This window comes from Tenrec ecaudatus, chromosome 6 (genome assembly GCF_050624435.1).
Source record: "Tenrec ecaudatus isolate mTenEca1 chromosome 6, mTenEca1.hap1, whole genome shotgun sequence".
In the NCBI taxonomy this organism is placed as follows: Eukaryota; Metazoa; Chordata; class Mammalia; order Afrosoricida; family Tenrecidae; genus Tenrec; species Tenrec ecaudatus.
Genome location: NC_134535.1, coordinates 173,993,270 through 174,017,642, shown reverse-complemented (window position 1 = coordinate 174,017,642; position 24,373 = coordinate 173,993,270). Strand labels below are relative to the sequence as shown.

Here is a 24,373-nt window from a genome sequence, read left to right as displayed (position 1 = left end):
CAACCAGAGTTCCTTAAAATAAACTGCTGATTTTAACTAAATGAAAAATGAAATTGAGTAAATCTAGCCTAGTAGTGTAGTTGCTTATGTGTTATGCTGCTAACCTCAAGGTCAGCCTTTCAAAACCACCAGCCCCCTGCATGGGAGAAAGATGAGACTCTCTGCTCCCATAAAGATTTCCAGCCTGGAAAACCTGAAAGGGCAGTTTGACTCTGTCTTTTAGGGGCCCTCTGTGTCAGGATCAACTCATTGACAATGAGTTTAGGCCTTTAGGCTTGGCATATACCAAAAGAACCCACTGCTGTCAGGTCGGCTCCAAATCATAGTGAATATATATATATATATATATATATATATATATACACACACACCCCTACCACAGGGCTGTGTCCATTCCTGACCCCTTTGTGCACGAGAAGCTTGCAACATGGGCAAGCGTTGCTGGAGCCACCTGGGATTCATTCTGCATTTGATTTTGAATTAATTTTCTTTGTTCCATATCCAGAAACCTTTCAGTGTTGCCAAATTTTTCTTCCCATCCCCATTCAGTGATGCAACCCTTCGTGGGGCTTCGACCCACAGTTTCAGAAAGTAGGAAGCCCATGTATTAAGGATAATTTCAAACTGGATAATAGGTTCTCAGAATTGGGCTGCTCCGAATTATAAATGCTTTCCCTTATGCTGATTTTGATGTTGCTGATTCTGAAGGGGATTGTTTGCTTTTCGCTTCCAGGACAGTACTCGTGTTTCTAAGAACTGGTATTCCTAAACATGAAAAACATGCCAGGAAGACATGCAGCCATGCGTGTAGATTGACTAGTGTTTGCGTATCATGCAGTGCAATATGTTACTCTGGTTAGTTGTAAAGATTCGGATTAAGAACTAAGACAGATATAACATAAGCTTCTATTTCTCCTTTTCCCCCCAGGTCTTGAAACAGTTGCCTCTAACCCAGAAGCGCCTGTGAAATGTCTGACTTCTAATCTACTCCAGACTAGGAAAAGGCTGGCGACCTCAAGCGCCAGTAGTCAGTCCCACACTTTTCTCTCCAGTATGGAGTCAGAATACCACAGCAGCCCCAGGTGGGAACAGGATTGCCAGGTTAGAATGAATTTGATCTCACCTAGAATAAGCAGCTGCTCTGCGGGGCAAAGACTGTACAGCTTTACAGTCTCAGAAACCACAAGGGCGGTTCTCCCGTGTCCTATAGGGTCTCCATGAGCTGGGATCAACTCAGTGGCACTGAGGGTTTTTTTAGAATAATTATGTCTAAAAATGAAAGCTTGCATCTCTACCTTTTTTTCATGTAAATTCTGTAAGGAAAGGAAATTGCCCGCTCTGTAAAGCCAGGCTCCATGGGGCAAAATGAAGCCACACACCACCTCCCCACAGGGCAGCCCTGGCCCGGGCTACTGTGCAGGGCTCCCTCCTTCAGACCCAGCTGTGACTGTCATTGGACCTCCTGTAAGCCTCCTGACGTTGTGTGAATAATGTGTTTGGGAACACCATGGCAGCAGTAGGAGACCTAGTGCTGCAAAAGGCTCTTCTTTTTGTTGTGTTAAAAGCCAAGTTTTCTCCTTTGGTTTTTGGCTGAGGCGAAGAGACCCAGGCAGGGTGGCCTTCCTCCCGAGGTCTAGGGGTGTGGGGGGAGTAGAGGGACATCAATATTCAGGAGGGGAGAAAAGTGTGTGTTTTTACCCCCAAAACCAAGAGTATGCAAGCATTTCTATTCCTCGCATTTTTCTGTGTGCCTGACAAATAAATACCTATCTTATATGGAAAAAATTTTTAAAGGAAAGGCAATTGTTATAGGAATGCTAAAATATTCTTAAAATTCTTCAATTTCTTAACATATTCTGTCAAATCCTTTTGAAATATTCCATTTCTCAATCAGATATGAATTTGTTTTTGGTTGACTATATTCCAATTTTTTAAAATTCTGGTAGTAAATTGAAAGATGGTGCTATTGTGGTTTATTTTTGAGTTTTTTAATTCTGGTAGGCTAGATTTGCTACTTATTTTTCGTGTGTTTTAAAAACTTACATGTTATTTAAAATTCATGCTGTTTCCCTCTATACCGCTTCTCCCTCCAGTTTACAAGGTAGCGGAAGGGTAACTTCTGACTCAGAGATACTTTGAGTTCACAAAAAGAACAGAGTGGCACCTTGAAAGCATCTGTTCTGAGGAGGTTACTTAATGAATGCAATTACTTAAAGCTAGTTTACAGTTTCTCTATTGTATTTTTGCTCTTTGTTATCGAAGCTAATGCGTACTGATAGGAACTAAAATGTTAAAGCTTTCCTTATGATTAAGCAGGGTAATGTGAGAGGAGAATGATGCTAAAACAGAACAAGCCTTCCATTTCAGAAAATACCTTGCATTGATAAACTCCTATTCTCAGTTGATATACTTCCCTTCATTACGGTTGGATAGCTGTATTTGAGGAGTAGAGTTCATTTTTAGTTAAGCCAGGTTTTCAAAATCTTCCTTCTTGTAGACTGCTGTATAGGTAGAATATGCTGCTGGATACACAAGTTTCCAAGCTTACCACTGTCAACTCCATCTCTTTCCTATTCAGGAAGATACATTTTGTGCCGTTTTAAACTATCCAGGACTCTACCTTCCTCCGCCCACTTCTGCACCCCTGAGGAAGGCAGTGATAGGAGGAGAGCATTCTGTATGTAATGTGCCTAAGTTACACTACAGTTCTCGCTTCTGGCAGAAAGCAGTGTCAATGAGCCACATAGGATCCCTTGATAAACCTTGTCGTCAGCCACAAATGCATCATTGTCGGTGCTTTTTGAATCAGTGACTTAGTGTGATACTTATTAAAATCTGCTACTCATACCTCAGGTTAGGCGTGATTAGAGTTTCTTGAGGACTCACTCTGAATAATCTTTTAAAAAATCCTAGTTACCTGCACCAGTTTACAATATTCTATAAAAGCTCGGTTTACGCCTGAGCACCTTCAGAGAATTGGAATTCAGATTCCTTTCAAGAAAAGCATTTTGCCCTCAAGGAATTATAAGTTCATCTTCACACTTGGTTTTGTTTCCTGTTGCTTTATTTAAGTATAAAATCTGATTAGTTTAGCTTCATCTTTAGCAACTTTGTGTGTGTATATAGCAATACGTATTTATAATAATTTTGGTCTATGAATTCCAACAAGTAGGCTTCAAGCACCATGCTTTTTTTTTAAAAAAAAAAAAACATTTTATTGGGGGGCTCTTACAACTCATAACAATTCATACATCCCTTGTGTCAAGCACATTTGTACATTTGTTGCCATCATCATTCTCAAAACATTTTCTTTCTACTTGAGCCCTTGGTATCAGCTCCTCATTTTTTTCCTCCCTCCCCCAGCACCATGCATTTAATTAATTTATTTTTATTCTGTGCACCATGCAATTTCTAATTCAAAAGGGTGATAATGTAAATAATGTTGTCTTTTCCAAGTTTGCTTGTAAACCTTGCCTATATATCCCAGAAGGATCATATTGGTTCAAAGCTCAGCTTCTAGCCAGAGACCTGCCCGTTGAGCCCAGCAGCTGCTGCTTGGGGGAAAGCTGTGCCCTTGGCTTTTGTAAGAGTGCAGCCTTAAATGCCCGTGGAGCAGCCCTGCTCTCTCCTATAGGTCCGGTGTGAGTCAGCATCGACTCAACAGCAGTGAATAGTTGGGTTTTAGTTTCGCCTATTTAGTAATACTCTATCATAATAAGTATTTATGAAAATACTCTGAACAGAACAATTCACTTCATTTTACATCAGTGTTTCATTCAATACGTATAGATGTGTGCTCTAGGTGTTTGTTTTGCTGCTTCATTCTGTTTCACTGGAAAGTGAAAAGTAGTTTAGTAGCTACTGAGGCCATTCATCTCACGTCAGTATACCAAAGCCAACAAAGTTGAAGAATAAGTATCAGCTTTTAAATCATTTTATTAGGGGCTCATACAACTCTTACCATAATCCATCCATACTTCAGTTGTGTAAAGCACATTTGTACACTCAATGCCCTCATCATTCTCAAAACATTTGCTCTCCAAATACCAGCTTTCTAAAGCTAAAAATCAAACATTTTGTCCCCTCCCAGGAAGATGCGGAGACGCTGGGTTTGAGGATGATGAGTTCACATGCAGCTGAGACTCCGTCGTGTACAAAGCCTCCGCATGTCCTCGAGAGCCGAGATGCCAACGAGAAGGAGCTCGCCTTGAGCCTTTCTCCCATTGCGCCCCGCGGTGGCCTTCCTCAGCCTGGAGGTGCTTGGCTGGATGTGGCTCAAACATGCACCCCTGGGAAAGTTTCCTGGGAAGCCCGAGAACTGGATCCAGTAAATAATATTAGCCTGCCCAGTGCCACAGGGCAGTCTGGGTCTCACCCGGCCTATCAGTGGAATGTGGGTTCTGGCAAGGTGACCAAAGAGCGCCTTGAGAAAAAGTGTTTTAAAAGACATTTTGAGCTGGTCGACACCAGTCCGTGCCAGGAAATCATGCAGAATAAAAAAAGTTGTGTCGAGTACCTGTGTGGTGGGATGATGGAGTGCCGGGCAAAGCAGAGCACGGGCTTAACAGGCGAAGTCCAGGACCTTCGGCTGTCGGTGCACAGAAGCCAGCTCGGCGACTGCGACAACAAGGAGAACGTTGCCGGCCCTTTCCCTGAAAAACAGGAAACTCCAGAAAACTCACCTGCCCCGATGATAGCCAAAAACCTCCTCTGTGAGCTGGACGATGACTGTGAAAAGAGCGCCAAGAAGGATGACTTAAGTGCTAGTTTTTTGTGTTCCGATGACGACAGAGCTCCTAAAAGGATGTATGTGGATTCTGATACCTCTTTTCCTGGGATTTCTATCATGGAAAGTTCATTAGAAAAGCAGTCCCCGGATCCAGAGAAAAGCCTCAGAGAAAGCTCTTTTGAAGACTCAAATATCGCAGACCTACTGACGGCGTCACCGAGCCGCCAAGAAAACGCCCTGCCAAAGGGTGGCGAGAATCCTGCTGCTCGAGACAGCAGTGGGAAAATGTTTGCTCCTTCTTCAGAGGTGTTAAAAACATTAACCGTCCCTAAAAGAAACGTCGTAGCGTTTCAAAGTTTTAACAACCACATTCATGCATCCAGTAACTCTGAACCGTCTAAGGTGAGCGTGACTTCTTTAGATGCCATGGATACTTCGTGCCCTTACAGTGATTCCTACCCCATGGCTATAACTCCTACGCAGCAAAGAAGATCCTCTCTGCCATGCGCGGTACGTTCCAACTTTTCCACACCTGGTCTTTGGGGAAAAGAAGCTACTAAGGCCAGGCACTTGCCTCTCAGCTGGACTGTATCTAATATCATATTTGTTCTTCCTTTTTGAGAATCTATGGGTTTAGGGGGTTTTAAATGCCGAAAGATAAAGCCAGAAGTAATAATGCTTATTATTCTATTTCCTAAATATATGTGTCAGCTGTATTTATTAATAATATTTATGCACAGCTCTATATAATTATCCAAGAAAATGCAATCACATGTTTCACTTGATCTTAGCAATGCTTTGATACAAAATTAATGTCTAGTCCACCTCACCATTTTCTAGGACTAACTAGGTGATCTCTATAGGAAAAAATGTTTAAAGCTCTGTCTTTCAAATCTCATTTTTCTTTCATTGTCTATACCTTCTACCTTTCTAAATATCCACAGTTTTCATTTTATTTTTTCCCTCTCTTTGTAGACTGCATAATATAAAAAGATGTAAGCCTTTAACGCACGGTCACTAGACTTGGGTTTCCTACTGAAAACTTAGTGACTTAGAAGTTCCTTCAGATCTTCTGGATTTCCATATGCCTATAAGGGGTCGTGTTAGTGTGAGAAATAAAAGGATCCTTCATACTTTGAAGTGCCCTTTAGTGTAAGAAGTAATTTTGACTTCAGTTCAGTCCTAATTCCATTTGTCAGCAGCCACTTCCCTCACTGGCTGTTAACCCCATGGCCATGGAGGTACCCTTCTTTAGAGTAGCAGCTTCATTTCTCTCCCGCTGAGTGGTGGGCAGGCTCCACCCGCTGACCTTTTGGTTACCCGCCCAGTACTAATTCAGTGGCTGTTAGGTTTGTGGCTAATGCATGTTAAGGCAATAGTTCTCAGCCTCCCTAACGCTGCGACCCTTTCATACAGTTCCTCCTGTGGTGGTGACCCCCCAACCATACAATTATTTTAGTTGCTACTTCATCGCTGTCATTTTGCTACAGTTATGAATCGGGTGACCCTTGGGAAAGGGTCGTTTTACCCCAAAAGGGGTCAAAACCCACAGGTTGAGAACCGGCTATACTAAGGGATTCTTTTTTTTTTTTTTTTAAACAATTTATTGGGGCTGATACAATTCTTTTCACAGTTCACACATACACACACATCAACTGTACAAAGCACATCTGTACAGTCTTTGCCCCAATCATCCCTCTCTCTTCTCTTCTTTTACATTCCACTAGGGACTCAAACAACTCTTACCACAATCCATACATATACATACATCAATTGTATAAAGCACATCCATACACTCCCTGCCCCAATCATTCTCAAGGCACCTGCTCTCCACCTAAGCCCCCCGCATCAGGCCCCCCTTCCCCCCCTCCCTCCTCATTCCCCCCTCCCTCATGTGCCCTTGGTAATCTACACATCGCCATTCTGTCATATCTTGCCCCATCTAAGGGATTCTTATGGATATAATTTTTTTGTTCCTTTCCTGTATAGATCTTACTGAAATGATTTAATACTCTATTGAATTTCACTAGTTACTAGAAATTTCCACAATTATAAATAGTTATGAGTTCATATTCACAAGTGACCAAGGAAGAATTTGATAGGTGTTTTACTCCTGGTAGCCTATGTCCTATGTCTCCCTTAATTTCTGCATTTGTTTCTCGCCATATTAAAATATGCGTTGTCTTTCATGCTCCTGGTAAATTAACAGACCCCAAATCAGCACAAGTCAGGAACACCATTCCGAACACCAAAGAGTGTGAGAAGAGGGGCAGCCCCAATGGATGAAGGGAGAATTCTAGGAACCCCGGACTACCTGGCACCTGAGTTGTTACTAGGAAGGGCCCACGGTAAGCGATGCATGACTAGAATTCTTGACGTGTTCTCCATCTATCTGTGAGTACAGTAAAAAAGAATAATAATTTTTTGAGGTAAAATTACCTCAAATTTCTTTGGTATTTAGATTGCCTAAAGTAAAATTAAGTAGTTCAGGCAATACTCTTTTCTTTTATGTGTGATATTTATTGTGGGAAATGAAAAAAGGAATGTCTGTCTTAGTCTCTGAATGTGTAAGACCCAACATGGAGGAATATGTAGCAGCAGTCCGTTCTTGACCTTCTCATTGAGCCTCAGGGACTCAGAGAAGCCCCACCTCTCACTTTCTCTGACCCTCCTTAAATTACTTTTGTTCTCAAGTTTCCCCGACCTGTTCTAATACACATTTAGGGAAGCAAAGTTGGTGTAAACTTATGTTCGATCCTCTGAAGCCTCTTCTGGGTTAGAGTTTGCGCTCATTTATCCTGTCACCCGAAGGGTCAAACTAGAGGTGAATCCTCCTTAAAAATGGAACACTCTTGAAAGAATGAAAGGAGGTCATGTTGTATATCTCCCCATGCAAAAGGAAAGGTCTCCTGATTCTTGCTGTCATGTACTTATCTGTTTCTTGGTCTCTTTTCATGGTTTTCTACCTCAGCCTTTGTACTCCACATACACACCTTTTATTTTTATTTCTTGGTGGGCTCATCTACTCCAAAACTGTCACCAAGCTTGTTCCCCTCACTTTTCAAAGGTTTCCTTGTTCCTTTGCCTGCTTATTTCTGCTCTGATGGCCTGATGGGTAGCCTCAGTGTGTAACTGAAACCATTTCCTTACTGCGCCCTTCTAAATATTACACAGCGATGTCCTTGCTGTCAAGTCGACGTGCCCTTTTGCTTCTAATTCTACTTACCCTTTTGCTCTCCTCAGTTTTCTTGTGTCTTCTAGAGATGGATGTCTTCAAGATTCTGCCCTTTTTCTTTTTTCCCTCTTTTTCTTATATGCATGATCCCAGTTAATTTCATCACTTATGACTTCAGTTGTCACCTTCACGTTGTTGATTCCCAAATCCCTCTATCTCCCATCCTGGCTTTCCCTAGGCAGCCACCTCGTGCCCAACTCTGCCTACCCAATAGTCTATTGGTCTCTCAAATCTGTGTCTCAAAGCTGAGCTTATCAACAAGCTTCTCATCCTCTGTTCTCTACCTCAGTTTCCCCCACTTCAGAGTGGCCTATTGATGTACCAGGCAAGATCAATCCACACCCCCCTTACTGATAATTAAAACTTTCATTAACAGCTGGCTTGAGAGGGGGTGATAGTCCGGGAAAAAAATTACTCCCAACCCCGAGCAAAGAAAACATGGCATCTTTATAGTTAAGGCAGAGGGCTGGCTTAAAGGGGTCGGGTGGGGGGAGAATGCAGGCAGGTACAGACAGGCAGGATCCCTGGAAATCTGCAGACATCTAGAGAGATTCAAGGTGTGTCAGGAGATCCTGGAAGGGAAGGAAGTGGGTTAAGAGCAGCTGGCTACTGGCTGGGCATTAAAAGCAGTTTAAAACAAAATGAAGCTCCTCAAGCTAAGCTCAGTATATAAACCCAATTAATTTCTCTGTAAGAATTTCATCTTTCAGTCAAATTATTTTATTAGCTTTCTAACTGGTCTCTTTAATTTCAGCCTGTTGTCCATCATAATTGTCCCCAGATTTCTCTTTCTGAAACACACTGGTTCTTGCCGCTTCCTTCCTCAAAAAGCTGTGCTGCCTCCCTCTTTGTACCTGCAAAATAAACCAAAAGTACTGCACAGTGCATCTCCGATAGATAGATAGAGCTACTATATCCAGTCTGCCTCTTCTCTTGAAGAATCTCTTTGCCTTGTTTCCCATTGCATTTCTTGAAACACATTTATTCTCGGGTCATCTTCTATTGCCTCATTTTAGGAAAGCCAGTACCCAATAATTTTCTATGAAATGTCTTCCAATCTTATCATCACCTCATATGTCACCTTTTCCATAAAGCATCCCTTGACACACTATGGCGAATTTGTTGTTCTTCTAGCACTTCATTAGAAACTGCTTAAAACATCTTGCATGTCATTCTTCCTGTGTTGGAATTATTTATAAATATGTGTCACTACTACAAAGCTGAACAGGATTTCTTTCTTTTTTAAAAAATTTTATTGGGGGTTCGTACAACTCATCACAACCCATACATCCATCCATTGTGTCAAGCACATTTGTACATTTGTTGCCCTCATCATTCTCAAAACTGTTGCTTTCTACTTGAGCCCTTGGTATCAGCTCATTTATTCCCCTTTCTCCCCCACCATCCCTTCCTCACGAATCCTTGATAATTTATAAATTATAATTTTTTCCTGTCTGATGTCTCCCTTCATCCACTTTACTGTTGTCCATCCCCCAGCGGGTTATATGTAGATCATTGTGGTCAGTTCCCCCTTTCTACCCCACCTTCCCCTCCTGGTATCCCTACTCTCACTATTGGTCCTGAAGGGTTTGTCTGTCCTGGATTCCCTGTGTTTCCTACTCTGATCTGTACCACTGTACATCCTCTGGTTTAGCCAGATTTGTAAGGTAGAATTGAGATCATGATACTGTGTGTGTGGAGGGGGAGCTTTAAAGAACTAGAGAAAAGTTGTATGTTTCTTAGGTGCTACACTGCACCCTGACTGACCTGTCTCCTCCCCGTGACCCTTCTGTAAGGGGATGTCCCAATTGTCTGCAGATGGGCCTTAGGTCTCCACTCCCACTGCCCCCCCCCCCATTCACAATGAAATGATTTTTTTGTTCTTTGATGCCTGATACCTGATCGCTTCGATACCTCATGATCACACAGGCTGGTGTGCTTCTTCCATGTGGGCTTTGTTGCTTCTGAGCTAGTTGGCCGCTTGTTTATCTTCAAGTCTTTAAGACCCCAGATGCTCTCTTTTGATAGTGGGGCACTATCAGCTTTCGTCACCACATTTGCGTATGCACCCATTTGTCTTCAGCTATGGTGTCGAGAAGGTGTGAGCATCATGGAATAGAAAACAATAGACTAATAGAACAAAGTGTTATTGCATTGAGGAAGTACTTGAGTAGAGGCCCAATGTCCTACCTTAATACTAAACATAAAAATATATGCACATAGATCTATTTTCCTGTCATATATAAATATATTTACATATGTACATGCCTGTATTTAGACCTCTATAAATACCCTTTGCCTCCTAGTTCCTTCCTCTATTTCCTTTTACTTTCCTCTTGTCCCACTATCATGCTCTGCCTTCATTTGGGTTTCAGTAATTCCTCTCGGTTACATTGCCCTTAATCAAGCCCTACCAGGCCTCCTCCATCGTGGCCATCAATTTTGGATCACTTGTTCCCTTGTCCCTGAGTTTAACACTTTTCCCATCCACCCCCAACTGCTGGTCCTGTTGTTCTCTCTTCCAGATTTGTTTATCCTGCCTATCTTATATAGACTGCAGAGATAACAATATGCACACAAAAACAGCAAAAGATAACAAAAAAATAACAACAAAAAAGAAAAGCCTGTAAATAGTTCAAGGTCTATTTATTGACCTTTACAGGTGTTTTCTGGTCAATCTGATGGGGTGCCACGCCCTGGCCCCAAAGTCTATTTTTGATACTCCCTCCGGACTTCCTTGCTCTGTTGCACACCCTTAGTGTTTTGCCTCAGTGTGGTGGGGTCTGATTGGGTGCAATTCCAGCACTGTGTCTCCAGTGTTGTCTTCCATAGTGCTATGGGTCAGTGAGAGACGTCGTGTCTTGTAGTGGGGCCAGCCATATGGTTTTCTCTGTGCTTTGGCTGCTGAATGGGAATATCGACCTCAGGGCTTGGTGGACCAAGACGTGTTCCACTCTCTCTTCCCCCTTCATTTGCTCCCGTGTACTCTGATCAGACATGTCCCTCTCCCTGAGCTGTAGCTTCAGCACTGTCCTCTGCAGTGAATTCTTCTGTGGGAAAGGGGGACTATACACATAGCTGGGATTGGGACCAGCCCCTCAGACTTCCCTATTGGTTCCCTGCTTCGTGCCGGTATGTTGCATTCACATCTTGGAGTACGAGGTTGAAATCTGGTCCCTCTTTCCCTGAAGAGATATAAACGATATTCTCCCCTTGGGTGGGTTAGTGCCCTTGAACAGGATTTCTTAAGAGCAGACTATGCATTTTCTGCCTTCTATGTAGCATTCCAGAAAAATTCCTTAGAAGCACTCAATTACCATTCTTAACAATCATCACAATATTAGAAAACAATTGACCTATTTAATATTCCCCTTTATTAGCCAAAGCAATTAATTTCCTGTGGGCACTTAACTCATGTTTTTTTTCACAGCACCCATTTGCTAAGTCACAAAGATGCCAAGTCTGCCCAGCTCCTGAGTTATAATTTTTATCTCACCTAGCTTAGGATACATTGTAAAAGCGTAGAAACTATTGTGAGGATGCCACAGGACCTAGCACTGTTTCATTCTCTTAAACTGTGAGTCTCTGTGAGTCTGAACTGAGTTAGGCAGCACCAAATAGCAACCTGAAATTAGGCTTCAAATTTAAACATTTCTTTTATAGACTCATGATACTATTTGTTGTTTTTAAAATTACCTAGCAAACTAATTTATAGAAAATATATAGAACTTAAAAATATACTGTTCTCTATATTTTCCCCCAAATAACCCCCAACCACCACTCCCAAGACCGTTGCTTTCTTTTTTTTTTAATCATTTTATTGGGGACTCGTACAGCTCTTATCACAATCCATACATACATCCTTTGTGTCAAGCCCATCTGTACATAAGTTGCCATCATCATTCTCAAAACATTTTTTGAACTGCCAATCTTGGGAACCTACATCATTTCCTCAGATACAGCTTGTTCTGTCTTACCTCTGTGCTTTCACTTCTGTTTCCCTCCTGTATAACTAACTCCTAATGCTTATAAGCTTGGGCTTAGGTATAAATTGTCTGAGACTTCCCACAGTCTAGCTTCCTCAGCCAGGCTGATGGAGGCACTCCACCCTGAGTTGGACCGATTCTTCTGCTTGTTTTTGTTTCAGCTCTTAACATTGGGCTCTAATCACCTGAGTGTAGCGCTCTGTGTAGGCTGTTTTCACTTTAGGTAAGCTAGTTTTATTACTCTTGTCGATACCCTTGATGTTTGGTGCAATACTCAGGTACATAGTTCAATGAATGCTGTAAGATCAAACTCGTGTTAATATAATGCCGCTAACAACTTTTTTCTTATGTGCAGGATTTCTGAATTCGGGTGAGTGAGTGTCTTTATACTGTACTATCGCAAAGCATATTAAGTTGAACAAAGTGTAACTGGATCACAGAAAGAAAGAAAAAATTCTCCTTTTCAGCTCACTTAGGAAATACAGACATGAACTGTCTTCTGCCTTCTGGCCAGAAAGACTCTCCAGAAAAGTTGCTGTTCTCTATGAAAAGAAATGTAGGCATTGGTATTTTTTAACTAAGATTATCCTAAAGATATACCTTGTGTATTGTAACAGGAAGTGCCTTGATTAAAAGATTAAAATTAGTAGTTACAAAAGAATTTTCTGAACTTTGTAATTCCATTAAGAAAAGGTAAACATAACATCAGTCTATCTTTAGTCGTAGAAGTAGGTTTTAATAAGGAAACCAGCACTATAAAGTATCTATTTTTTAATTTTCTCTGGCAAAAAGTATACATTGCAATGAGTGGGAGAAACCAAAGTATGTGATCGTGTTAGACTTTGACTCAAGTATATGGGTATGTGTGACATATCCATGGAGAAATTACATACATTTGGAACATGAATACATGTTGGCTGAGTTGGGAAAAGGGTCCTAACTGCTAACGTAAGTAAAGTACATAGAAATAAGCTTCTGATTTCTCCCTACTTCCTTTGTAATCTGGCTAGTGCCTTTTTGTGTTTTTTTAACTCACTGGAAGAATTCTTTCTCGGTGCTACTTGGAACATCTACTAACTGTGGGGCTTACCTGTTTTTATAGTAACTGCTAGATCAACAGAACCCTATAGACAGTTTGCACTTTATATTCCTTAAAGGGCAGCTGGGATTAAGCGGCTTGTTGGTGAAAAGGTACTCTTGGTGCATGCAGTCATTTCCTATCAGCATATTCTTCAGGGCTCTGCTGACTTGTTTTAAGATGGGATGGTGGCAAATGATAAACCGCAACAGTGCACTTTTCATGATTGTGATTTTTCAGACAAATTCAACATTAGACTAGCTAGAATTGCTACGTTTAAGTTTTATTGAACTCAAACACTTACTTTAACTGAAAATAATCTTTGTTTGAGAAGCACCATCAACATAGAGCTATTCCAAAGTATAAACCCGATTATTAGGTCATGTTTAAATAATCACTTGTAGCACCTTTGTATAGCCAATAAAGATATTAATATCAAAGTCACCTTTTCTATTTATTAAAAATTTGGCCATGTAGAAAAAAGAATGTTTGGAAATCGATTGTGGTAGCAATTGTACATTTTACTTGATGTGAATAAAATTTGGAATGATGTTATATGTATTAAATCCCAACTTATAATAAAAAATAAGAAAAATAAAACCTAGCCCCTAGTTACCTCCTCAAGCTATGTATTATTGATTATTAACTTACCACTTGGTGCTCCAAACAATGGAGCCCTGGTTGCACTGTGGGTTAAGCTTTACCTGCTAACTGCAAGGCCATCGCTGCTTCTCCAGAGAGCCTGCTTCTGTGAAGATTGACGGTCTAGGAAACCTTACAAGTTTCTATAAGTTGGAATGAACTTGATAGAAGTGGGTTTTATTTTGTTTTGGGGTGTTCTAAAAACATTTTGTAATTAGGACTCACATAGTTGCCCAGATATCTTCCAATTAGTGTATGTCGCTACCTCATCTCATACCTGCTATGGAATAAGGAGAATGCAGAATAGCAATTTAGCTGCTCTAATTTCCTAGTTGAAATTTAGAAGTCATCAAGTTCTATGGAGAATAGTCATTAGGGTAATTGTATTCTTTGGCTGTGTTTTAGCCTATAAAGCACCTAAGAGTATTCAGAATACCAGAAACGATTAATAAATGATTAGCTTTAGCTTTTCTACAACGAGCAGTGGTAGTGGCTAATTCAGACTCCCTGGAAAGTACCAACAACATTGCTAAGTGGAGGTAATTTGGCGATTTTTGCTTTTTTTAACCCCAAAGGTTGGCAGTTTGAGCCCCCCAGCTTCTCTGCAGGAGATAAATGAGGCAGTCTGCTTCCGTAAAGATTGCAGCCTTGGGAAACCTTATGGGACAGTTCTACTCTGCCCTAGGTGGTTGCTCTAAGCCAGAATTGACTTGACTTCTGGTATAACACCTGAAGAAAGCCCTAGGAAATGAATGCCTTAATTATGCACACCTCAGTGTGCTAATAGAAAATGTCTACCAGTTCTTTCTGTTCAATCCCAGGTCCGGCAGTAGACTGGTGGGCACTTGGAGTCTGTTTGTTTGAGTTTCTGACAGGAATTCCCCCTTTCAATGACGAAACCCCACAGCAAGTTTTCCAGAATATTCTGAAAAGAGGTGAGTCTGTCTGTCCCCTTACAGTAAATTCATTTATCATTTGTACCTATGTATTATTTTAAACAACGATTAACGACCTTGTTGGTATATTTATATTTATAGATATCCCTTGGCCAGAAGGTGAAGAAAAGCTTTCAGATAATGCTCAAAGTGCAGTCGATACACTTTTAGCCATTGATGTGACAAAGAGAGCTGGAATTAAAGGTAGGGTGTTATATTAATAGACTCCTTTGCCCCAATTGTTCCAAGCTCTGGTTATTAATAACCATATTAAATTCTAATATACAGTTAATCAGACTGGTAAAAAGATAATTCCATTGTGGCTTTTTTTTCTTTCTACCATCCAGGTATGTATTTTTTCATATTCTATATTAAAATTCGTTAGTCTAGTTGAAATAGCATTCATTGAAATTTATGAATCGCCAGAAAACTACAATCTTAAGTCATTTCAACTCTGATCCAGTTAACCACCTACAAATATAAGAGAATGTTATTTTTTATAAGGGACTCTTATCAAAAGCATCCATTCGGTAATTTCTCATCGCTCTTTCTGGTGCTGTTTGTGGAAACTGTCTTACAGTAAAAGCTATGATCAAGAAGGATATAAACACCAGTGATTTACTTTGACTCTCCTGATTAAAGAAAATATTAGATCAAGCATATTTCAGATAAAAATAATTTTCAATCTATAGAAAAGAAAAATGAGAGAACATTAATGTTATCTAAAACATATTTCATGGTGGCATTAGTTTTTTGTTTTGTTTTTAACCCACTGCTGTAGTGTCGATTTTAACTCGTGGTTACCCTATTTAGGGTACTGTGTCTGTAACTTCCTGGGTGTGGGCAGCCTCATCCCTCCCCCTCCAAGTGGGAACAACTCCCTGCTGTCGCGTTGGTTTCCAACTTAACTGAGCCCAGCGACCTTGCAGAACAGGGCAGACTGCTCCTGTGGGTTTCTGACGATAGAATGCTTTCACTGGAGTAGGTGGCCTCCTCTTTCTCCAGTACAGCAGTGGGTGGTTCCAACTGCGGACCCTGCAGTTAGCGTTCCATCTGAGAACCCACGACGCCACCAGTAGTGTGATGTATTAAGAGTCAGGATGTAATCCAAACGGCACAGGGTCAGTGTATTTGTGCTGTGGAGCTTGAAGTCATGGAAGTCAGCCTTGAAGCCAATGTTTCACAAGTGTCGTCAATCTCCGTGAGGACAGGGATGGAGCCTAGAGAGGAGAAAATGAACTTCCTGCTGATGATCTAGGGCAATAAATACAGGAGGATTGTAGTGATACACACTGGGATGAGAAATGGAGCAGTGATTATGGAAGCCAGGAGCTGAGAAGTCAGCCAACTTCTTGTCCCTTTGAGTTAGGGATTCTGGGAGGACATGTAGGCAGTGAGGCGGCCAGGCTTCTAAAGGAAAAATCATTCATTCATGCATCTGTCAAATCCAAACCATGCACTTTTCAAGTACAAGGTCGATACCAAGCACCACTGTGCACCTGTGTGATGTAAGTGGTCCAAGAGAGAGAGAACACAGAGAAGCATCTGAAACTGCGACCTAATGAAGTGGAACAAAATATGAAGCGTTCTGTTGTTCAAATAAAGCACTGTTTGGGTAACAAAGTCATGATGCTCTGTTCCATGTTTCCCTAAGAGCTGAAACGCCATCCTCTCTTCAACGACGTGGACTGGGAACATCTGCAGCATCAAGCTATGCCTTTTATACCCCAGCCGGTTGATGCAACAGATACATCCTACTTTGAAGCCAGAAATAACGCTCAGCACCTGACCGTATCTGGATTCAGTCTATAGCACATACATCTTCTTTTATGAGTCTAGTCTTATAAGCCTGCATTTTTATATGCTCCTCAATGCTAGATTGGCCAAAGGAAGATAGATGATTTAACCTGGGTTACAACCACCACAAATCAGGTATTTAATCTCAGAATGGTGTATAGCTCTTCAAAGTTCTTCTCTTATTTGCCTATTGCACTTTATGAAGTTAATGCATCAGTATAACTAGAATGACACTATCACTTTAGAGGAGGGTGCGTGCACTTCATGTTCTTGTTCATCTACTTTCAATTGCTCGATTAATTTATTTGCAAACGATTGCCTACAAACGCTGCTTTCTCCAAAACAGTCATTTAAGGCTGCATTGTTTTAAAACATAAACGTTCTCAAAAAGGCAGCCTAGAAATTGTCACGAGTTGTGTGACTTCTTTAGAGAATGACAAGTGAGCACAAGGCCTAAGGGTTTTCTAACTTGCTTTACCGTGAATATGGTTAAATATACTTTGGTTACGTGACGGTTTCTGGCGGGGCTCTCCAGTATGTTTTTAACCTGCTCCTGGAAAGTTGAATTTTGGCAAGCTCAATAGTTTGTCTAAGTTTAGTAGAAAAGATGTTTCAAACATATGTCACATTGTTATCAACAGCCTAATACTTAAGAAACAAAAATAACCATTGTGCTTAAATATAATTGTAACATATTTCAACTAGATTATTTGTCAACATCCTATGTGTATAATCTTTACAACAAATTTTAACTTTTTAGGTCATACATTAAACTGAGCTTTCAGTATTTAAATGTGCTATTAAGTAAGATTTCAGCTAATAAGACTAAGTGATCTATTAAATACTGTTATTTTTTGCACACTGACACCTGTGTTTTACCTTTCTTTTGTGTGTGTATGTTCTACCTTCCATTACCATCCCATGTGGTTGCCAAAGACAAGGATATACAAGTTAAAAAATAGTAAAGTGAAAGACCATTTTAGGAAGTGTCATGTAATTGAATTCATGGTATTGTGGTTTTATTGAGCTAGTTTTAATATTGGCTACTTAGAATACTAATAGATAGCTAATTACTAATAGTTATTCCTTCCAGTAAAATGCTCAAAATATAGTCAGTACTTTAATATTAAAGACATCTTTCCTTAAAGTTAGGTAAAATTTTAAGATTATAATCTTTTAATGGTATTTTCAAATAGAAAGCGTTCGAATCAAGCACACGTAGGTCAAACCCTTTTTCCACACTGCACGGCTCTGACACATTAACCTGAGCCGATTGTTCATCTGTAAAATGGGAATGAATAATGATTACCTGGGAGAGTTGAAATGAGCAGATTAGGAAACATGCTATCAGAAAGTGGCTGCCCAGAATACCAGTTAGGATTTCAACTTATAGCAATCCTACAGGACAGTATAGAACTGCCCCACTCGGTTCCCAAGACTTTAAATCTTTCCAAGAGGAAACAACCTCATCTTCCCCCGAATATGAAGCAGCAGTCTCCTGGAAATGCTGTAACCAGGTAAGGAAGAGTGTGATGGTGTTCACTATCCAAGTTTAAACTCCTTAATTCGTTTCTCAGCCCTAGTGGATTAGTGGGCTACCCATGGCTGTTAATGGCAAGGTCAGCTGTTCAAACCCACCAGCTGCTCGGTGGGAGAAAGAGCAGGCTGCCTGCTCTCATGAAGATTCACAGCCTGGTAAAAATGTTGATGGCAACATATGCACAAATGTGCTTAATACAATTGAGTGATGGATTGTTAAACAATTTGCAAGAGCCCCCCAATAAGATAATTTAAAAAAAAAAGATTCGCAGTCTGGGAAACCCTAGGGAGTTCCACTCTGTCCTTTAGTTTCGATGATTCACACTTGCCGTGATAGTTTGGTTTTGAATAAGCTCAGGATGATGTGGGTCCACACGTGTTAAGGAAGTCTCATGAGAACAGGAACAGTGGGAAAATGGGAAGGGTTTGACAGAATCTATAGTCTTCAAAGAACCTTGCCTGCCTCTGCCAATAGAAAGTAAAGTGCACCTGTTGCTGTACAGGCAGCCCCTACGTTACAAAGGAGATTTAGCTCCTAAACCTGTCTTTCAGTGAAGTTTAGGTAAATTAAGTTGAAATACAAGGTGGCTTCCAAAAGTTTATGGAAAAATTCCATTCATGTTTTAATTTTTTACAAACTTCTTGAAGCCCCTGGGTACTTATTTAGCCCCAGAAATGTCTCAATGTGTTTTACCTTTCTATGAATATAAAACACTTCCAAAGACACTGAAACATCTTACACATTACAATAAAGTAACTTCACATAGTTACTTCTCATAGGACACTGAAAAGAGGCTGTGTGTGTAAAGGGGTGGGGGGGAGGGTAATCCAGTAAAGTTAAGCAAACAATGAAACAGCTGATAGGAAAAACATCATGATGAAAGACTAAAAAGCCTGCTTCCAAAAGTTGTATTGAGATAGTCGTGAAATAACAATAGCCAAAAATGTATCCTCTAAATCTGCCCTCATTTTCAAACACTTCAACACCTACTTACAGCCAGTGTTTCATCACAGTCACCTTCACGTGCTGTTCACTCAGCTTTGGGCTTCAACAGGTGTAAGGCCTTTCTTGCACTAAAGGCTCATAGACTTATTATACTGATTTAACTCATCTAATCAGATTATAAATAGGCTTCCGGTTCAATAATTAAACCACTGCTTTGCTTAGTAAGAATTGGGGTAGACCCTTTCACATGCTTTATTCTTATTCTAACTTTAAAATTGTCTGACAGCCTTGGAAATCCCATACAGGTTCACTAGGACTCAGAATCCACTCAATGGCAACGGGCTTTTGAATGACATGTCACCTCTTGGTGATTGCTTAATTACTTTATACTCCTTGTCGATGCATTCCCAGCACTTGCAGCAGATCAATGCTTTGGAGGCATGGGCTAAATGGGTGGTAGATTTATTTTAAATATAAAATTACACGTGCAACACAGGTCTAACAGAAACGTGATCCATCCTACAAGCGTGGATAGCTGCCTCCTTCCTCGAACCTGTGAACCACTCTTAACTCAAGGACTTCATACAGTAGGGCTCAGGGTGGTCTCGTCTCAAGTACCAGTTGTCCGTCAGATACTATTAACCCAGGGACTTTCTGTATCTAATTTCCAATGCATTTTCTCCTCACTCATTAAATGTTAAATTCAGAAAATGCTTGAAGAGGTATCTATATGTCCTCGTCTACTAGTTAGCATACATTGAAGATGTTTAATAAAATTTACTTATTTGAACCCGAAGAATTCTGTTTGTTCTTGGAAAAGGTGCCTTAATTTTAGATTTGGGAAATAATCATATACCTTTGCCACTTTGTTCTAAAACACCTTGAAAGACATTGAAGTACAACTACTCTAATGGCCAGAATGACCACCTTATTTTAGCCATTCAGTCAGTCCAGAAGTGATTGCAAGCATTTACTATTGCCACAGGCCTCCTTTCAACTACTAGCAAGTCAGCCATCCAGAGCCAAGTCATTCTTCTTACTGTGGACAGTGAACCGGATGCTGCAATAGCTAGAGGAAGGGAGCGCATGGGGATTAAGATTAAGCCTTGAGACTGACTGATGGGTTGTATGTAGAGGCTGAGAGCAGAAAGAATGAAGTTTGACACCTCATTTCTGGCTCAGTGAGCTATACCCAGAGGTGGAGAAATAGGAGCACATGGGTATATAGTTAGTTTTACAACCTTATTCATTCTATATAGGGCCGACGAGCCAAAATGAGATGGGAGTAGTGAGGTTTGCTTTTGTTTTGCTGGTTAAGAACTCCAAGAAGGCAATTGATGACGAAGCATTAGCACAGTGGTTCTCAACCTGGGGTCGAACGACCCTTTCACAGGGGTTGCCCGATTCATCACAGTAGCAAAATGACTGATGAAGCAGCAACGACAATAATGTTATAGTTGGGGGGGGGTCACCACCACAGGAGGAGCTGTATGAAAGGGTGGCGGCCTGAGGAAGGTTGAGAACCACTGCATCAGAGGGTTCTAGGTGAATATGGTCCCTTGAACACATACAGCTATTTTCCCTCGACAAACATGAATTCCTTCTTTTTATTCTTATTTAATACTTAGTATATGATCAAAATGCACCTTTAATAGCAACAAGTATTAAAAATCATGTCTCATTAATCATTTATTTTTAACTTAGTTTAACAAAGAAGCAGAAATGAAGATCATTAAAAAAAATACCATAGTTGTCAGTTTAAAATTAGCCTCATTTACGAAAGGAACAGTACTGCACCCTATACTTACATCTTCATTTGTATATACAAGAACTGTGTGCATTATAAAGACATAAGTGGTTATCCCTAAGAATTAATTACCCCTGGCTTTTTTAAATGAATCACAACTGTTTACAATCTAAATTTGCATGTTATTTATTTATAGACGAAGAAAAAAGCCTCCATTTTCTGACACCCGATAGCTAACTTTTTAAATAATGCTTGATCCACTGAAGTAAGCTTTACTTTTACATAGAATTCAGTTACTTGACTCTTTTTCTAAACAGTGTTTTTAAAAAGCAAGTATCAGTAGATCCCTTTAGATAAACACATATTGATCAAACGAAATTTGAAAGTTCTTTCAAAAAATCAAGTTACATAAAAGGAGAGAAAATCTTGAGGAAAGCATATTGTCTCCTTACACAGTTTTCTTAGGCAAACAGAAGAACCTCCTTTTACGCAGGATGGATTACGTCTTTCTTTCATTCAAAATACCCTGAACACATGATGCTAATCCCAGCATGTATATTATCAAGAACATGATGCTAATCCCAGCATGGCATATTATCAAGAGTCCTCACAAAAGCCTTTCAATCCGAGAACTTGTTAAAGCACGAGATACATATATATTTTATGCAAATAATGTGTGGTGTATTTTTTGGAAACACCATAAGCCCTTTGGGAATTAAGTTTCCTCTGCACAGTACATGTATATGTGCATGTGCTGTGTTATCTCTGTGGGGGAGAGGGAATGCTGGAGGGTTAAGTGTTGGATGGCTAACTGCAAGGCTGGTGATTCAAACCCACCAGCTGCTTCTCAGGAGAAAGATGAGGCTATTTGTTCCAGTACAGATGTACAGCCTCCTCAGAAACCTGATCCATGTAGTGTTGCTCCAGTACAGATTTACAGAAACCTGATCCACGTAGGGTCGTTCATGTGAGTTGCAATTGACTTGATGGCAGTGGGCTTGGGAGTTATTTATATGCTGAAAATACAGTGAAAGGAGTTTTAGACATGTAAGGAGAATAATTTCCTAAACAAGGTCTTCAAGGATCTAAAGCAAAGTTGATTTAGTCTAGAGGAAAGGGCCTGGAATGTTCTTATCCCTGTGGAAGCTTCTGGCTGCCAGCCTGCGAATCTTCCCAATCCCCCTCCGAAACAGGTCTATCTCAATACTACACTCAGAAGGGAAAACTGAGGCACTGAGGTTAGAAGTCCAGTCTGTATAGTTTTCCAGTTGCAGAAAAGTCATTTTCGTGTGTTTTACTTTTGTAAAAACAGTATAAAGAAGTTTTTACAGTATATTTGAAAGCACCCTATGAAGCAGAAACTAGCTATCATTAGTTCCAGAAAAATGGCTACAAAGGAATAAATGTATTTGACTGGATAAAAATCTTATTTATTGTTTGCAAGCTCAGAGTTCATTTTCTCACCTACTTCTAGCACATTCTCCCATTATTTTCATCAGCAGGTTACGTCCGTAAAACCTAGAACATAGGACTCTACTTCCTGATAACGCTATCAGACCCTCGAGTCGGTGTTGTCAATACCCAGGAACGACTGTGAAAGCTAGTGCCCTGGGCAGCCCACAAAGAGAAATGCGGAGAAGGCCTCAGCAGTCCACAGCGCAGTGACTACGGAGCTCAGCGTCAGTTCATTTCAAATTCACTCCGAGTTTGCACTCTTCCTCACATTAATTTAGACAACTAAGTACCCACTTAAAAATCAGATCTCATTACTACAACTGTATCTTGGGAAGTAGCTTAGTTTTATATGTGGGAAGTAATGGGAGAAGGACGTTATCAAACAATAATTAATAATGTTCTACAGGTTTCAGTTCAGGGTAGGGTAAGTCTATGTATGCTACTTTCAACATACTTAAGTTTGATTATTCAAGTATCAGCAAAATTAGACCTTAAAACATTATTTGTGTAGTGCAAAATATATACACGTATGTATGTACACAAACCAAACTACTGGACAACAGAAAATGTAATCATCACAAACTAAGACATTCTTGTGAATTTACAATCCATTTCATTCCAAGATCATTCAGGTCCAGTAGTCTTCTTGGGTCAAATATCTTTTCTTCAGTTTAGTTTTCTTTAAAAAAAAAATAACAGAAGAAGTTAAAAACAATCCCATATGTGTATAAATGCAACCTAAACATGAAACAAATTCATAACAAATAATTCTCTGGATAACACAAATTCAAATTCTAAATAACACCTCAAATTAGAAATGGTCATTATGAAATGGCTTCATTTGACATACATAGCCCAACAGGAAGGGCTGAACTACAAAGGGTGCTGTGAACAAACAGCTTTAATAAAATAAGAGGAATGAATATTCTTCCTCTCCCGTCTTGTAGCTTGTTTTCTTTAGGTTTTAGAGAACTTTTTTACTAATGAATATCAAGTGAATTCTCATAGCATATCTGAGACAATTTAGCTAATGTCATATATTTAGTTGGTCTAATAGTTTACCTATTAATATGTAGGCCCTTGGTGGTACAACTTGTGGGCATTACTAGCCAAAGGGCGGATAGTTCTAACCTATCCAATGCCCTGCAGAAGAAAAGCTAACTCCTGGGCTGAAAGTTTTCTGAAATGCCACTGCCTGTATTTCAAAGGTATAGAGAACACGGTTTTGGTTTTTTTTTTAATTCACAAAAGGCCCAAAATAAGCATCATACTTTCAGAGTATTTTTTCCATAAGTCAAAATTTTAGGAAATGCAGTAATTTTCCTGTTCTGTAAGATGCTCTTAAGTAGCTTTTAAAAATTTAACACATTTCTAAGACAATTTCTATCTCAATATCAGTAATAAATGTTGAGCATTTATAAGTCTATAAATTGAACCTATTGACTAATTGCTGCTGAAAGTTGTGCTTACTATGTATAAGATTGAGTTTACATATTACCTTCTTCTTCTTTGATAATAAATATGCACCAACCACTGAACAATAAAAGGCCATATAATAGCAAAAGTTAATGCACCAGGAGACATCTGGAAGGGCCACCAGGACGGTCTCTGAGAAAATAAAATAAGCTGGTCACCAATCTATCCTAGACCATCTGTATCAGCACAGAAAAACATATCTGATTCATAATTATAAAATATGTACTTAATATAATAACAAATCACACTGCTGCTAAAGAAAGGAAGATAGTTCTATATTTCAGGGCATAATCCAGTAAAGAGATTTTCAGGAGTACTTCAGACTTCAGCAAACACAAAACAAGTATTTTTGAGTCTCTTAAGCTCTCAAGGATGGGCTGGATCAGAAATGCTTTATAGCACCCACGTAATTGGAATTAGCTGTAATTTATTTGATTTAAGAAGGAAAAAAAATCTCTTACCGGAGAGGAAGGATGGCTACTAGCCTGTATTGTTGCCGGGTTTGCCTGTAAACACACACACACACACACAAAAGACAGTAGTTTTATTATAGTCTATATTTTATTAAATGGCTGAAATATTAGTTTATTCTCTGTTTTTCTGCAAACTCTGCTTTGATTATCCTGAATCCAATCCAACAAATGAGAAGGTCCTTGAAATTGCTACCCTTAAAAAAAATTTTTAGAAATTGTTACCCTTATAAATGTCTTTGGACTTCTCCAAATTTTAGCATTAAAATGATATAAAATTATAAAAATAAGGACCCTGATTTATCTAAACTCTTACTGCTTTCATGTCCTTGTTAAAT

The 24,373-nt window shown here is 39.8% G+C and overlaps 2 protein-coding genes across 5 annotated transcripts in view; one reads left to right on the top strand and one right to left on the bottom strand.

Annotated features, from left to right (window-relative positions):
* The window catches only part of MASTL (microtubule associated serine/threonine kinase like), a 40,056-nt gene extending 22,829 nt beyond the window's left edge, over positions 1-17,227 (top strand). For 2 of the 3 annotated variants that reach the window (XM_075552550.1, XM_075552548.1), the window contains exons 7-12: positions 929-1,101; positions 4,091-5,239; positions 6,939-7,077; positions 14,492-14,605; positions 14,708-14,809; positions 16,260-17,226. In XM_075552550.1, coding sequence (XP_075408665.1) covers positions 929-1,101; positions 4,091-5,239; positions 6,939-7,077; positions 14,492-14,605; positions 14,708-14,809; positions 16,260-16,417 — 1,835 coding nt within the window. In that variant the 3' untranslated portion in view covers positions 16,418-17,226. Of the gene's footprint in view, positions 1-928; positions 1,102-4,090; positions 5,240-6,938; positions 7,078-14,491; positions 14,606-14,707; positions 14,810-16,259 lie in introns of all 3 variants that reach the window. The other variant, XM_075552549.1, reaches the window with a different exon arrangement.
* A 3,328-nt stretch (positions 17,228-20,555) lies between these two features.
* Positions 20,556-24,373, bottom strand: part of ACBD5 (acyl-CoA binding domain containing 5) — a 59,799-nt gene continuing 55,981 nt past the window's right edge. The window contains exons 12-14 of one of the 2 annotated variants that reach the window (XM_075552546.1): positions 24,027-24,071; positions 23,588-23,697; positions 20,556-22,768 (exon numbers count right to left, since the gene is read on the bottom strand). In XM_075552546.1, coding sequence (XP_075408661.1) covers positions 22,756-22,768; positions 23,588-23,697; positions 24,027-24,071 — 168 coding nt within the window. In that variant the 3' untranslated portion in view covers positions 20,556-22,755. The remainder of the gene's footprint in view (positions 22,769-23,587; positions 23,698-24,026; positions 24,072-24,373) is intronic. The other variant, XM_075552547.1, reaches the window with a different exon arrangement.